The following is a 17,251-nucleotide window of genomic DNA, read 5'->3' on the forward strand; positions in this document are numbered from 1 at the left end:
TATTCATGAACTAGTTCATGAATATTGAAATTCATGGAACACAAATTTTGATTTTCATGAATATTTATTCATGGAACTATTTTTGTAAAAAAAGAAAAAAAGAATAAGACGGTCACAAAAAAGTTCATGAACTTATTCATGAACAAATTCATGAACTAGTCAAGGAAAACTGGTAGGAGTGTAACAGTTTGAAACCTGAGAGATCTGCATGTAATGGAATTCTTTTAACAATTTCGGTAGAGCTTGATACAAAAAAAAAATCCTGTAGGTCCAAGTGTTGTTCAGTTAGCCTGGCCAGAGACTTTTTTTTTAGTCTCTGCTGAGTCACTGTGACAATGACATTTTCCACCCTCGACAAATGACATGTTGAGTAAAACAGTAAACTAGAATGGGATTGGGAGCATAAGAAGTAAACAATTGTTGTATAAAATACAAAACATTAAGTAAACAATGTATAATTTACTTTAATCTCAAGATTGAAATTCAGATACTAGCTTTGTTTTAGGGTTGTGAAAACTTGTGACATTTTAAAAGGATTTTATTTTTTTTAAATCAACAATTTATGACACACCATAATTACTTATTTGATTTTCAGTATACTCATGATAATTATTTCCTTTTTATTTGCTGCACAAACTTCTCAAAAATTGCTGAATCACATGTGCAAAAAATTTCCCAGCATGCAACAAAATAATGGAAACTGATCATGTGACATTATGAATTTAATGTTCATGAACATTCATGAAAAGTTAATGAACTTATTCATTTATTATAAAAGGTAATAACCCTAAGTTTTATGTTTAATGAATGAACAGTTCAGAAACTCACAGTTGGGTTCAAGAACTGGTTACACTGAACTAGAAAAAGGTTTTGAATTTTAGTACTTTTAATGAACCTGTGTTCATGAACAATTTTGGTTTTTAGTCTTAGTCTAGACCAACAGTAACTGTTCAGGAACTGGTAAAGTTCTATAAGTTCTTGAACTTTTGCAGTTTTTGAACCAATGTTCAAGAACTATCATTGTTCTAGAATCACAGTCAAAGAACTGTTATGCTGGTTCAAGAACAGTTCTATAAGTTCTTCAGAAGTTCTTGAATGTTCAAGAACTTAATACTAGTTCTAGAACAGTTTTTACAGGGGAAAACCATAACCCTGTAGTTCCTGAATCACAATTTCAATCATTATCTGAATTTCATTTTCAAGTCCATGAATTTCTTAAATTATTTAATGGATTTTCTGAAATGTTCATAACAACATTTACAAGTTCATGAAATGAAAGTAATATTCTTGAACTTGAGACTTCATAAATTTAAGTTAGTGAACTTTTCCTTGTAGTTCATGAACTTTTTTGATAATTCATGAAATATTTCATGAATTCTTACAAATTCATGAATAAATTCATGAAGTTCATGAACCTTTTCCACAGGGGATGATTATGCAATGCAGGCCAAGTTTGATATCAGTTACAATCCACCATTTTTTTTGCTGAGTTATGGCCCCTATATGACTGAAAATTTGGCTGTCCATTCAATTTTTCCCCATTAACCTTTCACAAAGTCACATATCCTAAAAATCCTAGTCTGTCAAAAGATTGAAAGTCCTACAAATTCATGAATAAATTCATGAAGTTCATGAACCTTTTCCACAGGGGATGATTATGCAATGCAGGCCACGTTTGATATCAGTTACAATCCACCATTTTTTTATTGCTGAGTTATGGCCCCTATATGACTGAAAATTTGGCTGTCCATTCAATTTTTCCCCATTAACCTTTCACAAAGTCACATATCCTAAAAATCCTAGTCTGTCAGAAGATTGAAAGTCCTAAGTTTCATATGTATTATTTATTCTTGCAAATACATGAAGATAGATTTTACCAGCCTTTTGTTTCCTAACATAGTTTATATTTAATCTTCAGGTATAGTCACAGGTGAAAGTGTGACAGAGAGACGCTAGACAAAACATGTGTGGGTGTTGTGGCGGTGGAGATGAGGTAACATTTCAGTCAATAATTCTAACCGATTGTCCTTTGTTTTTAATGGTGGTACTTAATGTCATATTGAAAATGTTCACTGATTTCAGGAAGTCCTTTATATGTTGTGTGTTAATTTGTTGAACATGTACTGGAAGTAAATATACTGCCATTTGAACAGTGCAAACAAGAAAAGATACAGTGGAAAATGTTCTTTGTTATGTAAATTGAATCAAAACTTTTTTGTTAATGTCAGAAATACATCTAACAGTTGAGTGACATTTTCTTAGTGTTCATTATGTCTCCCACCACACAGTGGTGTGGGAGACATATTGATTTACTCCAGTCTGTGTGTCTGTCACAAAGCTTGTCCACACTAAGTCGAACATTTCTCATCCGATTTTCACCAAACTTGAACAAAATGTGTTTAACCATGAGACCTCGGCCAAGTTCGATAACTAGCCAAATGGGTCCAGGCATCTTGGAGTTATGGCCCTTGAATTACCAAAAATCGGCCTTTTTACTCTTGTCCGCACTCTAATTCAAACATTTCTCATCCAATCCTCACCAAACTTAAACAAAATGTGTTTGACCATGAGATCTCAGCCAAGTTTGATAACTAGCCAAATCGGTCCAGGCATCTGGAGTTATGGCCCTTGAATTACCAAAAATCTGCCTTTTTTTGCTCTTGTCCGCACTCCAATTCAAACATTTCTCATCCAATCCTCACCAAACTTGAACAAAATGTGTTTGACCATGAGACCTCAGCCAAGTTCGATAACTAGCCAAATCGGTCCAGGCATTTTGGAGTTACAGCCCTTGAATTATTGAAAAATCGGCCTTTTTACTCTTGTCCGCATTCTAAGTCGAACATTTCTCATCCGATCTTCACCAAACTTGAACAAAATGTGTTTGACCATGAGACCTTGGTCAAGTTCGATAACTAGCCAAATTGGTCCAGGCATTTTGGAGTTACGGCCCTTGAATTACTGAAAAATCTGCCTTTTTACTCTTGTCCACTCTTTAAGTCGAACATTTCTCATCCGAACTTCACCAAACTTGAACAAAATGTGTTTGGCCATAAGACCTTAGCCAAGTTCGATAACTAGCCAAATCCGCCCAGGCTTTTTTGATTTATGGCCCTTGAATTACTGATTGGATCCACTCGTCCAGACCATCTAATTGGATCCACTCATCTAAGCCATCTAGAGACACTAGACATTTTTCATAGGGGCAGTTGTGGGAGACATACGCTTTTCTCAAAAGCATCTCTAGTTTGAGTATGAATTATGTGTGTTTTAACCCTTATCCTGCTAAATTTCTATAATGAACTTGTACATCTTTCAGTTTGGACAGTACCATTAACTGTTAAAAGGGGTGCTTACCAAAAAGATACTGACTGAATGGATGTGCAGGCTGATCTTGGTCTGCACTGGTCGCAAAGGCAGAATCACTTGCCGCCAGCAGGCTAAGGGTTAAAGACACTCCATATGTATTTTAAAGGCACTTATTATGTGTTTTATTTTCCATTTGCATTGTATATGGCCAGTCTTGCACAATTTTGTTTTTAAGTTAAAGTAAACTCTTCTGAAAGAACGGAAAATGATCAGCAAAGAGTGCCTGTTGGAATTGCATACATTCTGACATTGTTTCACAAAATGTATTTTCCTGTAATAACCTATGGTAAACTTCAACCATGAAACATACGGAAACTGTTGCAATCAGCCTTAGAAATGGAAAGAATACATTTTGTTCTGTAAATATTTCAGAATGAAGATAGAGTTGACTTGCAGCATCCAGTCAAGAATCGAGGATGTACAGATCTGCTTGTCCTCATCTTGTTCGTTTTATTCTGGGCAGGCATGGTAAGTTGGCATGTTGTTTGTCTTATTCTGGGCAGGCATGGTAAGTTGGCATGTTGTTGTACCCCTCGGACAAGAAAGTTGCAAGGGGAGTATACTGGTTTCAGGTTGTGTGTCTGTCTGTCTGTCTCTACGTAGACACAGTCTTGTGTGCTCCATCTCTCCTCATCCCCTTGACACAATTCAATGAAACTTCACACAAGTGATCAGTAACAACAGTAGTTGTGCATGGGGCACGTTAGGTTCTATCAGAAAAAAAATTGCAGAGTTATGGGACTTTGTTTTTTATTACTATACTATATACATAGACACAATCTTGTGTGCACCATTTCTCCTCATCCCCTTGACACAATTTAATGAAACTTTACACAAGTGATCAGTAACAACAGTAGTTATGCATGGGGCATGTTAGGTTCTTTCAGAAAGAAAATTGCAGAGTTATGGGACTTTGTTTTTTTATTACTATACTATATACATAGACACAATCTTGTGCGCATCCTCATCCCCTTGCCACAATTTAATGAAACTTTACACAAGTGATCAGTAACAACAGTAGTTATGCATGGGGCATGTTAGGTTCTTTCAGAAAGAAAATTGCAGAGTTATGGGACTTTGTTTTTTTATTACTATACTATATACATAGACACAATCTTGTGCGCATCCTCATCCCCTTGCCACAATTTAATGAAACTTCACACAAGTGATCAGTAACAACAGTAGTTGTGCATGGGGCATGTTAGGTTCTTTCAGAAAAAAAAATTGCAGAGTTACGGGACTTCAATTTTTGGTACTATACTATATATATAAAGTCTGCTGATACAATCTTGTGCACGCCTGATCTCCTGATCCCTTGCACACAGTTTAATGAAACTTCACACAAATGATCAGTAACAACAGTTGTTGTGCATCGTGCATGTGAGCTTCTTTCAGAAAAAAACATTGCAGAGTTACAGGACTTTGATTTTTGTTCCTAAGCTATATACATAGAGTCTGCATATGCAATCTTGTGCGTGCCTAATCTCCTGAACCCATGCACATAATTTAATGAAACTTAACACAAATGATTTGTAGTAACCCTAGTTGTGCATGGTGTATGTTAGGTTCTTTCAGAGAAAAATTCTGCAAAGTTATGGGACTTTGTTTTTAGCTCGACTATTCGAAGAATAGTCTAGCTATTCTACTCACCCTGGCGTCGGCGTCACACCTTGGTTAAGTTTTTGCATGCAAGTACATACAGCCATCAATTAAAGGCATATAGCTTTGAAACTTATTTATTCTTTTTCTAGGTCAATTACCAACCTCTCTGGGTCAAGTCCCATAACTCTGACATGTATTTTGAGCAAATTATGCCCCCTTTTGGACTTAGAAAATTTTGGTTAAAGTTTTACATGCAAGTAACTATCTCCAAAACTAATGCAGATATTGATTTGAAACTTCACATGTGTCTTCGGGGTTATAAAACTAGTTGATGGCAGCAAGTCCCATAACTCTGACCTTTATTTTGGCCAAATTATGCCCCCTTTTGGACTTAGAAAATTCTGGTTAAAGTTTTGCGTGCAAGTACATACAGCTATTTCTAAAAGGCATATACAGTACAATCGCGATCCTACGAAAAGCCAAGGGACTGGCCGTTTTTTTCGTAATATCGCATTTTCGTTCGAGCGCAGCATAGGAAATTTCGCTATACAGCATCTTATTATTTACACATTGTAACCCATGATATTTCTATATGTGATTTTCGTATCGGAGTACATGTATACCAATTTTATATGTATTTCTGGGTTTTCTACAGATCTTATTCGAATCTGAGCTCAGATGGTATCTGGAATGTAAAACGTGTTGTTTTTCTCTTCAATTTTTATTCACTGTACATAAAATATATACAGGGTACATTTTTGCACGAGAACAAAAATCGCAATTGCATATACCGATTCAGCTACCCTTCACTGAATTTTTCGGAGTAATAAAACGACAGTTTACAGACGATCAGGACATAAATATTTTTTTTATCTATTTATGCAGTGACTGTTTGAGGCGTAAAGATATCAAAGCAAGTGTGACTGGCATGCCATCTGATAGTTATAGGAGAAAAAAATAACTACTAACTTGTGTCATAGTGTACAGCGTTTGTTTCGAATTCAATTACTAAGTTTTCTCACTTTAATTACTGTTTACACCCAGATAATTGATAGTGACACTTTCCACTCTAAAGCGGTTTTCACGCCATTATGGAAGGTGTGAAAACTTGGACGATACAGGTATTCGTAAAATTGCAACTAAAACAAGTTGAAAACAGGCTTAAAGGGCATAACAATACATTCGTAGGAGCGCATTTTTCGTAAAATTGCATTTTCGTAAAACCGCGACTTTGTAACATAGAAATAAGAAGGAAAGCAGCCGGGACCACAACACCTTTTCGTAGTATACCGGTATTTCGTTAAATTGCAATTCATAGCACCGTGAATGCACTGTAGATTTGAAACTTATTTTTTCTTTTTCTAGATCAATTACCAACCTCACTGGGCCAAGACCCATAACTCTGACATGTATTTTGAGCAAATTATGCCCCCTGTTAGACTTAGAAAATTTTGGTTAAAGTTTTACATGCAAGTTACTATCTCCAAAACTAATGCAAATATTGATTTGAAACTTCACATGTGTCTTTGGGGTTATAAAAATAGTTGATAGCAGCAAGTCCCATAATTCTGACCTTCATTTTGGCCAAATTATGCCCCCTTTTGGACTTAGAAAATTCTGGTTAAAGTTTTGCGTGCAAGTACATACAGCTATTTCTAAAAGGCATATAGATTTGAAACTTATTTTTTCTTTTTCTAGATCAATTACCAACTTCACTGGGTCAAGTCCCATAACTCTGACATGTTTTTTGAGCAAATTATGCCCCCTTTTAGACTTAGAAAATTTTGGTTAAAGTTTTACATGCAAGTTATTATCTCCATAACTAATGCAGATATTGATTTGAAACTTCACATGTGTCTTCGGGGTTATAAAACTAGTTGATGGCAGCAAGTCCCATAACTCTGACCTTCATTTTGGCCAAATTATGCCCCCTTTTGGACTTAGCAAATTCTGGTTAAAGTTTTGCGTGCAAGTACATACAGCTATTACTAAAAGGCATATAGATTTGAAACTTATTTTTTTCTTTTTCTAGATGAATTACTAACCTCAGTGGATCAAGTCCCATAACTCTGGCATGTATTTTGGGCAAATTATGCCCCCTTTTGGACTTTGAAAATTCTGGTTAAAGTTTTACATGCAAGTTTCTATCTCCAAAACTAATGCAGATATTGAATTGAAACTTCACATGTGCCTTCGGGGTTATAAAACTAGTTGATAGCAGCAAGTCCCATAACTGATATGCATTTTGGTTAAATTTTTCCCCCTTTTGAACTTAAAACTCTTTTGATATTTAACCTTTTTGGGTAATATTTTCCTGCTTCTGGGACAGTATTTCGAATAGTTGAGCTTGGCTGTCTTATGGACAGCTCTTGTTTGTTCCTATGCTATATACATAGAGTCTGCATATGCAATCTTGTGCGTGCCTAATCTCCTGAACCCATGCACATAATTTAATGAAACTTAACACAAATGATTAGTAGTAACCCTAGTTGTGCATGGTGTATGTTAGGTTCTTTCAGAGAAAAATTCTGCAGAGTTATGGGACTTTGTTTTTTGTTAACTTTTTATGTACATACAGTCTGCATATCTATCTTGTGTGCGCCTAATCTTCCAAACCCTTGCACACAATTTAATGAAACTTCACACAAGTTATCAGTACCAACCCTAGTTGTGCATGGTGCATGTTACGTTCTTTTAGATAAATATTCTGCAAAGTTATGGGACTTTGTTTTTTTGTTACTATACTGTATACATACAGTCGCTATACATACAGTCCACATAATTGCAATGTACTGTGTCAGTGCATGCGGGGGTACGTTCATCACCTTTAGTGATAGCTCTAGTTTGTTTTATTCAGGCGTGGTAAGTTGGCGTGATGTCATTTTGGTCTTATTCTGGGTGGGTGTGTAAAGTTGTGTTTTGTTTATTGCTGACGTGTCTGTACTAGCTCAGTAAGCTCCAAAGGTAGAGTTGGTTCAATAAGTTCTGTAGGTAGACTTGTCTTAGTAAGTCCTTCAGGTGCAGTTTGTTAAGTAAACTCTATAGACAGAAATGGTCCAACTAAGAATTTATTTTTTTCTGGGGAAGTTGTTTATGTTGAGCCAAAACATTAAGTTCTTACGATTATTGAAATTCTTCAGTTTCGATTGCATCAATTTTTTTGGTTAAGGCCAAATCAGCTGCTTCTTAGAGAAACTAATTTGTGGATTTTAACTATAAAAAAGTGACAATAGATGAAATTAATTAAATTTGTTAGATAGGATTTAATTTGTGAATGACACAAATAAGTAATCTACAAAAATATGTTCCTACAAAAAATATTATTTCACAGTATTGTATAGGACAACATTTCGGACTTATGTGTCAGTGTTAAGGATTGTACAGACAGATGTTAATGTTCTCTGTTTGAAGGGATACATTCCTTTACCCATGCTTGTTGGAATCCAACGTTGAACAAGCTCCAACCTTCCTGCTCCTTGTGGTTGCTTTAATTAAGAAATGAAAAGTTCTTAGTTTGTTTTTGCTTTTTTCACTTCGAACGTCCATTGAAATTTCAGAGAATGTTATTGATGAGAAAATTGGCTTTGAAAAGGGCTATAAAGGACATAAGATAATTACTGAAATGTTTTATTTTCAGATTTTTATTGCTGCATTCAGTATCCTGCATGGTGATGCATTCCGGTTGGTGTACGGCTATGACAGCTTTGGAAACACATGTGATGCTGACAACTCGGACAGGAAGATTGAAAATGTCACGTTATCTGGACTGAATATGAAGGGTCGTCCGTAAGTTCATGTTGATAGTGTATGAAATTTTTTATTCTGAAATGCACTACATACTATCTGTATGTAGAGGTTATTCAAAATCAGAAAAGAGGTAAAAGTATAGTGGTAAATAGGGCTGTCATTGATTGGGTCTTTTGCATATCGACGATACCCATATATCGGAAGACAAATATCGACGATACATCGATATATCGATTATTAAGTTAGATTAACAATCTCTTTGTTTATGGACATGCTATATACCTTCTTGTTAATGTTATGTGTTGTATTTGTATCTATGAAATAAATAAAATAAATGAAAATTAATGAAATCTTTTATAGATCTTCATTGTGCCTTCACTCCTCTTTTGCATTTATCCTACTTTACAACCTAGTAAACTATAATACCAGGCACTGGAGTTGGGTTTCAAACAGCTAAAATTCTGCATTTCTCTTCCACAGATATCTATTTATTTATTAAATTAATTACTTTATTTATTTACAATGTTTTTATTTATTTTTAGCCTGTTTCATACCCTGTCTTAATTTTTACCTTGCACAAGTTTACATTCGGATTAGGTACTGGCACCGCGTGTTTTTTTTTTTTTTTTTTTTTTTTTTTTTTTTTCTTTTTTAACTTCTGCCCAAGTTTTCAATGGGCCTCAAATTTGTAGTGTTCGACTGTTTGTTTGTTGTACTGAAAGGCATGTTTAAGCAACACCCTGTGTTTCTACGAACCAAAACAAAGCTTTTCCTTCCGTCTTTTGACTGTTTTTCTACTATTTAAGCCGGCGATGGCTTCCTCTTCGGCCAGCTTTGATTGTTATTGTTACGGGAACTAGCTAAATTCTGTACCTTTTACTGAGTGATCAGCTATACGCGAACAAGTAAAAAGCCGAGATTGACGTAAAAACAGTATATATACTCTATGTTTTTACATGCACAAACAACGAAGCGACCTTTCAAGACAGGACAACGTAACTTTTTGCAAATAGATTCTGAAGTTGAGCCCTTTTTACTTCTACCCATATAGGTAGTGCCGGCTAGTGGGAAAAGACTGCTACGGTACAAGTTTTGACATGACCTTTTGACAACTTCCGTTACTTTCGGCACATTTTTGCAGGCAGAAAAAGTTGTTTTAGAGGGTCTGAGTGTTTATCTAGACAGTTGTTTTTTCTCTCTGTAAAATATCGATTTTTGAAAATGGGAATCGATAATTGATCGACCAAAAAATATCGTTGATACATCGATATCGTTTCTATCGATGACAGCCCTAGTGGTAAATGAAGTATAAAAGACAAAGCATCTCTGATGCTTTTGTTTGCCGCATGCTGAAAATTCATTGTAAACAGACAGCAAAATTTCAACTTCGTATCAAACAATTTGTATAAACTTTGGTATTGTGTACTTTATTACCTCTTTTAATAAGTTTTCTCAAGACTTAATTTACCTCTTAATTCACCTCATTTTAATGTTGTTTAAAGTGATAAAAGAGTGATAAATTAATTAAGGTTGCCTGGAAATATTTTGAAAGTAGTTCTATAGATTTGTGTCATGCTGTGTTCTGAGGCCATTTTCCGAAGGAAGATATTAATGTTGAACAACGTTAATTTGTATTGGCAGATTTGTTCAAAACTTACATATCTAAAGATGTGGAGGGTCTTAAAATTTTAAATTGTTTGTACAAATTAATCATGTTATTGATAAAAGATGAGCATAATTACAAAATCATTAAGAATTTTCTTTTATTAAGCTTTTTTAAATACATGTTGACTTTTAGTAGAACTCTATATGTTTTTGTTTCTTTTATTATTTGTAATTAATCAGTTTGAATCATTTTAACATGGTATATAATTTGTTGAAAAACTTACTTTCAGGTTTGTATTCTTCATGGACGTGAAGGACCCATTCAGATCAAAATGTATCTGCGTAAACAGATGTCCTGTAAAAGAACTGGAGAATATTCACGATGTACAGCTTTTCAGCAGGACGACCGGGTCGGAACTCTGTGAATATAACATCAATGTTAGTGATTATCCTGAGCAGAGAATGTCAAAAAAAGGACCGTGTCCAGTGACACCAGTACTTGCCAGGTATAAGCTGTTCATCTTTCAGTATTAAACCCCATTTGTACACGTCATTTTAACTTAGTGTGACACCACCAGGTCCATAAAACAGAATAATGACTGGCCAAGAATGTGATTTTTAGGGGCACATTTTTCCACAATACTGTACTGACAACATTTTAGATTATGCTACTATTGATAAAATACGATGAAACTCGTGTATGACAAGAAATATTTGAAGCTATGAACTGCACAGTTGGGGGAAAAAATGCAATATGATTTCCAGTGGATGAGTTAGCCTCCATATTGACATCAGTATCTTGTTTTATATGTTAATTTCTTAGGTCATCGATGTCTTAATCAGAATAGTAATCTGTGACTTAATCTTAATGCAAAAATTTCCATTATGTCACTACAGTTTTACATTGCGGTTGGAGCACTGCTAGAGCAAAAAACAAAAATGCTACTAAAAAAACCATTGTAACAAAAAAGTTCCTTCAACCCTGCCCCCCCCCCCCCCCCTCCCCCCCACACACACACACTGTTTTCAGTAATATGTCAGCCGTCAATTTTAAGAATTGTTTTTTCACCGTTGAACAGAATTGTATCCGTATAGCAAACTGAAATGTTAAATATAAATCCATTATGAAAAAAATAAATAATTCCTCTGCAAAAACATGTCACACTCACAGTCATAAACAGTCTAGGTATGAAAGAATGAAATACTATATCATATTATTAATAACTAACATAGAAAATGGGGCTGAATTTATGTGTTCATTAACATTTTCTTATTGTATTTGTTTTACAGGGCAAAGTTTTTGTTATTATAAATCTTTGGTTGTCTAGACTCACATTTACCAATATTTAGAGACTTAAAGTTGCATCTTCTATATCTGTATCGTTTTTTTGTGACTTGTATACATCTTTCTAAAGGTCTCCGTGGGTAGTTAGATGTTTCTTCATTTTTCAGATAGCTTTAATAATTTCAATTTTATGCCCAAAAATGTACTTTTTCCATTGTAAGAATCAAACAAAATTACAATTTCGAACAGAAATTAATTTAAGTAATTTTAGAGGGTTTTTTTTTTTGCATGAAAAAGTTGCATTTAGGCTAATTAAAATATCCTGAAAGATTTATAATAATCTATTCCCAATTAAATATATATATATTTTTTTAATGATGTTAAAAACGGCTGAAATAAATTTTCAGTGAAAAAATATCCCTATCAAAATTGTTTTTGGTAATAAGTTCAAAAGTCATAAAGACATTTTTTAAAATGTTAGAAGTTGCTATAACCACCCTCAGAATTATTTGTAATGATGTATAATAATAATGCTCTTTTTTCATGTGTAAAGAAAACTGGGGGAGAAATCTGTGGTGGAAGAGGTAGATCAAACTGAACTTAAAATTGCATAAAATTCCATTTGCAATATTTCTTATCTTATATTAGATAGCCTGCCCACAATGCTTGAAAGGAAGACCGCATAGCTACAGAAGAGGGGTTCAGTCCCTGGGTGATGCATATTTTCTTTGTGACGATGTAATATAAGACATTGTGTTTAAAATCATTTGTTCTCCACCACTGAACATTAAGTTACTGATCATGTTTGGAAGTTGGCAGCTACTTATGAGAACAGGTTAACAGTGGTACAGGATCAAGGAACACTAGTTCGGTTAATTGCTCGCCATGATATAAGTCAAATACAGTCAAAAAAATGATGCTAAACTTAAAACAGTTTATCTGGTATTGAGGATTTTAATAGAATAAAGTAGCGTAAAAACAGAATTACAGGGAATAGCAAATTTTTCATTATTAAATATAAATCAAAATTTAGATTCAAAATTTTGATGTAATCGGGCCTTCTGTTGACTGAATTCAAAGAATGGCAAATTTCATCAATTTAAAGAACATAAAATTGGAGCCAGGAAAAGTTTGTTTGCTTTGATTTTATTTGGAGTATCAGTCAGCTTGTCTTGCCGGCAGTTGATTATATCTTTGTAAGATTATTATATTTTCTGGAGATAAGGATTCTGTCATGTCATATTATTGTGTAATATATAAAGTCTGTTACAGCCAGCATGTCTATCGCTGACTCGAGTAATTAGGGAATGAACTGTCTGTAGCTGCAGTGTCACACATATTACAATCTCAGCACCTGTGACATTGTTCATACTGATATATTTTAGTAACAACTTGCATCCATGCTGTCTTTTAACCAGTACTGCAATAATCTAATTTCATCTCCTATCCTTGACGTCTCTCTGCCTGTCACTTTGTCCATACTAAAATCTTCTAATTTCAACGCTCATCTTTGCTGTTTTGGTGCCTGTCACATTGCTGATACTTCGAAATTTAATATACTCTCCAATCCTTGCCTCTGCCAATATTGCAGCAAACTGATTTGTAAAAAAAAAATGAACAGTTGCAGACACTGGTCAATATAAAAGTAGTAAAATTAGATTGAGTTTGAAGTTCCCAGTACTGATGTCACAGCAAGAGATGTGGCAGGATTCAAACTGTTTACCTCGCAGATGAATAGCCTTTATATGCTGGTACCACTACCATATCCAATGGTGTACCATTTGGGTCAAAAGTAAAAAAGATACAACTAGTAGTAATGAGATTGTACATGCAGGAACATAAAATATACATGCAGGTACAGAAAATTGTGGAGTTGGATCATGTGATAACTTCAAATATAGTACTACTACTACTGCTAGTAAGAAAGACTTTATTTTAAGAGGCAACACATTCAGGTAAAACTCGGTCTTCCAAGCGAGCCTCTTCATTAGGCACTAAGTATTATTTTCATGAAACATGATATATGGAAATTCAGAGAATATGCAGGTCCTATTATTTTGTTGCTGTGGCAACAAGTTGGGTTGGTAAAGCAACAGATAGTTGGAAAGTATGATCAAAATGTGGATTCTGTGATATAGTTAACACTAGAAGAGATTTTTTTCAGGTCATATGGTAAATAGGTAGAAGACAATATAGAGAAAATGCAAATTATTTTATTTTCCCCATTTATCTGCCCATATATCAATATGTCTGTCCTTCTTTCAGTCACAAATGGTGGATTTTGACATAACTTTAAAAGCACAAGAGACATTTTAATGAAACTGGGGACATAGATAGAAAACAATATGTAGAATATGCAGATGGTTTTATTTTGTCCCTTAATCCATCTGTTCATCTGTCTGTCAGTCCGTCTGTCAGTGACAAAAGATAGATTCTTTATATACTTTCAAAGTACAATATTTTTTTCCTTAATGCTACTGTGACTTATACAATGCTGTAGCACTGCCCCTTGATACTATCATGTCTTGTACCCTTATTCAGAACTGCCTCTCGACACTATGAAGTTCTGTACCTTGCTGTAGCACTGCCCTTTTGCATTACTGCCACTTAACACTACCAGGTCCTGTACCATGCTGCATTACTGCCACTTAACACTACCAGGTACTGTACCATGCTGCATTACTGCCACTTAACACTACCAGGTACTGTACCATGCTGCATTACTGCCACTTTACACTACCAGGTACTGTACCATGCTGCATTACTGCCACTTAACACTACCAGGTCCTGTACCTTGCTGCATTACTGCCACTTAACACTACCAGGTCCTGTACCATGCTGCATTACTGCAACTTAACACTACCAGGTCCTGTACCATGCTGCATTACTGCCACTTAACACTACCAGGTCCTGTACCATGCTGCATTACTGCCACTTAACACTAACAGGTCCTGTACCTTGCTGCATTACTGCCACTTAACACGAACAGGTCCTGTACCTTGCTGCATTACTGCCACTTAACACTACCAGGTCCTGTACCATGCTGCAGAACTGCTCCTTAACACTACCAGGTCCTGTACCATGCTACATTGCTGCCACTTAACACTACCAGGTCCTGTACCATGCTGCAAAAATGCTCCTTAACACTACCAGGTCCTGTACCATGCTGCAGAACTGCTCCTTAACACTATGATGTGTTGTACCATGCTGCATCAGTGCCCCTTTAACACTACCATATTCTGTTACCTGTAACTAGGCACTGCAGCCTTACCAATATAACGAATTTCTATCAGATACTTTATATAAAACATACATCTTTGAAACTGAACAAATGCATTTACTTTAATTGTCTATTAAAACTAATGCTGGCATTTATAGGTCTCCCTGGTATTGTAACATCCTCACATTTAGTTTGATACCAGTATCCATCTAAAAAAATGTGTGATATTTCACCCTTGGGATTGTGCACCATTAATGTAAAAGCAGATTTCTTAGAGGAAGTATTAAAAGAGATTACTTTAAAAGTCTGTGAAATACTTGCATGCTCATAAATCTCGTAGAACAAAAAGACACAGCTGATACTACATGTAGGGCATTATGCAATGAGCTGTTACATATTTTATAAAAGTGGTGTTAGTCTAGCAGTTTTAGAATATGGTTGTTATGAATCAATAGTTGTTTTAAATTATTAAAGGCTTTTATGGGTTTTGTTTCAACATGGGGAAAATGACGTACAAATGAATGTGTCCAATTGATACATCCCGCCACAATGCTGTCGGAGCCATCAAGTCTCATAAAATATCTTATGAATACTGTTAATACATTGGCTCAGTGCATAAGTGAATAACAAACCCAGAACACACAAAAATAAATTTAATTAAAGAGAAAGGTACTATTACTCGAATTGAATGGAAACAATGAGAACTGATGTACTTTTTAACATTATAGTGCACATTTATGTACATATTATGAATGAAGTTAATTGTTATTTGAGTTAATGTTGCATTACAGGAAAGGTGGAAGCATTTATAAAACATGATTTGTAAAGAATTTGTTTATTTCAGCGTCCCGTTACTACACGTTTGTGTTCCAAAGGACTTGGCGAGTTTAAGCTTTGATATGAAGAATTCATTGATAAGTTATCTGAACTCGCGTGACATTTTTCACAAGGTGCTCAGTGATCTTGTCAACGCGTGGCGGGAAATGATGCTTCTTACATTATTTTCTATAGGTACTGGATGTATCTTGTTCACAAATGTTTTTGTTCACTCCGCATTTTGTGTTGTTAGTGATCCTGTTTTTACTGGCTTTTCTGTTAAGTACGCTTTTGAATGACAAACTCAACTTCTTAATTAGTTACTGTAAAAATTGTGCCATTTTTGTGTGAATGATAATTACTTTGAAAAGGAAAAATAACAATTGGCTGGCAGTAAGATGGGGAAATTGTTACTTTTCTTCTGTTATTTAGTTGAGAAAGTATCTGAAGTAGATCAAAATTATATCAAAAATAGTCCAAAAAATTGCTTTTCTTAGGAACTTGCAGTTCTAGATATTGTCAGTTTGATTTGAAAAAACAATTAAAAGCATGAACTCTTAACAGAACAGCTGGTGGGAAAAGGTCCCATTTTTTGTATATATGTCACAGTTAATACTTGGGTTTGGTTTTCGTCACTGACATCTGAAAAAAAAGTTTTGTTTTTATTTAATTAGAAACTCTTTTTGAAGCTGGTGTAGACATTTTCTGAATGAGGCTTGCATAATAAAAAATACCATGATTTTATGAGAAGATGGATTTTTTGGCTGTTTGTTTGCTTTGTAAGGCTTTGATGGCTGGATGGAAAAAAGTTCAAACTCCTATTAAATAAAGAGTTGCAACAGTTTCTTATTAGCTCACCTGAGCACAAAGTGCTCAGGGTGAGCTATTGTGATCGCTCTCCGTCCGGCGTCCGTCCGTCCGTCTGTCCACACTTTCCTTTAAACAACATCTCCTCATAAACCACTAAGCCAATTTCATCCAAACTTCACAGGAATGTTCTTTGGGTGAAGCTCTACAAAAATTGTTCGAAGAATTGAATTCCATGCAGAACTCTGGTTGCCATGGCAACCGAAAGGAAAAACTTTAAAAATCTTCTCAAAAACCAGAAGCCCTAGAGCTTAGATATTTGGTGTGAAGCATTGCCTAGTGGACATCTACCAAATTTGTTCAAATCATGACCCCGGGGACAAAATTGACCCTGCCCCAGGGGTCACTTGATTTTACATAGGAAAATCTTAAAAAGTCTTCTTCTCAAAAACCAGAAGCCCTAGAGCTTAGATATTTCACATGTAGCATTGCCTAGTGGACCTCTACTAAAGTTGTTCAAATCATGACCCTGGGGTCAAAATTGACCCCGCCCCAGGGGTCACTTGTTTTTACATAGGAAAATCTTCAAAAAATTTCTAAAAATAATCCAGAAGGCCTAGAGCTTAGATATTTCACATGTAGCATTGCCTAGTGGACCTCTACAAAATTTGTTCAAATCATGACCGCGGGGTAAAAATTGACCCCGCCCCAGGGGTCACTTGATTTTACATAGGAAAATCTTCAAAAATTTTCTAAAAAATAAACCAGAAGGCCTAGAGCTTAGATATTTCACATGTAGC

General features: G+C 35.1%; 1 protein-coding gene across 9 annotated transcripts in view; it reads left to right on the forward strand.

The window, feature by feature from the left end:
- Positions 1–17,251, forward strand: part of LOC123523739 (choline transporter-like protein 1) — a 91,262-nt gene that overhangs the window by 47,199 nt on the left and 26,812 nt on the right. For 7 of the 9 annotated variants that reach the window (XM_053539459.1, XM_053539460.1, XM_053539464.1 and 4 more), the window contains 4 exons: positions 1,919–1,993; positions 3,742–3,837; positions 8,609–8,757; positions 10,614–10,829. In XM_053539459.1, coding sequence (XP_053395434.1) covers positions 1,964–1,993; positions 3,742–3,837; positions 8,609–8,757; positions 10,614–10,829 — 491 coding nt within the window. In that variant the 5' untranslated portion in view covers positions 1,919–1,963. The other 2 variants (XM_053539461.1, XM_053539467.1) reach the window with 2 other exon arrangements.

This window comes from Mercenaria mercenaria, chromosome 3 (assembly GCF_021730395.1).
Source record: "Mercenaria mercenaria strain notata chromosome 3, MADL_Memer_1, whole genome shotgun sequence".
NCBI lineage: Eukaryota > Metazoa > Mollusca > Bivalvia > Venerida > Veneridae > Mercenaria > Mercenaria mercenaria.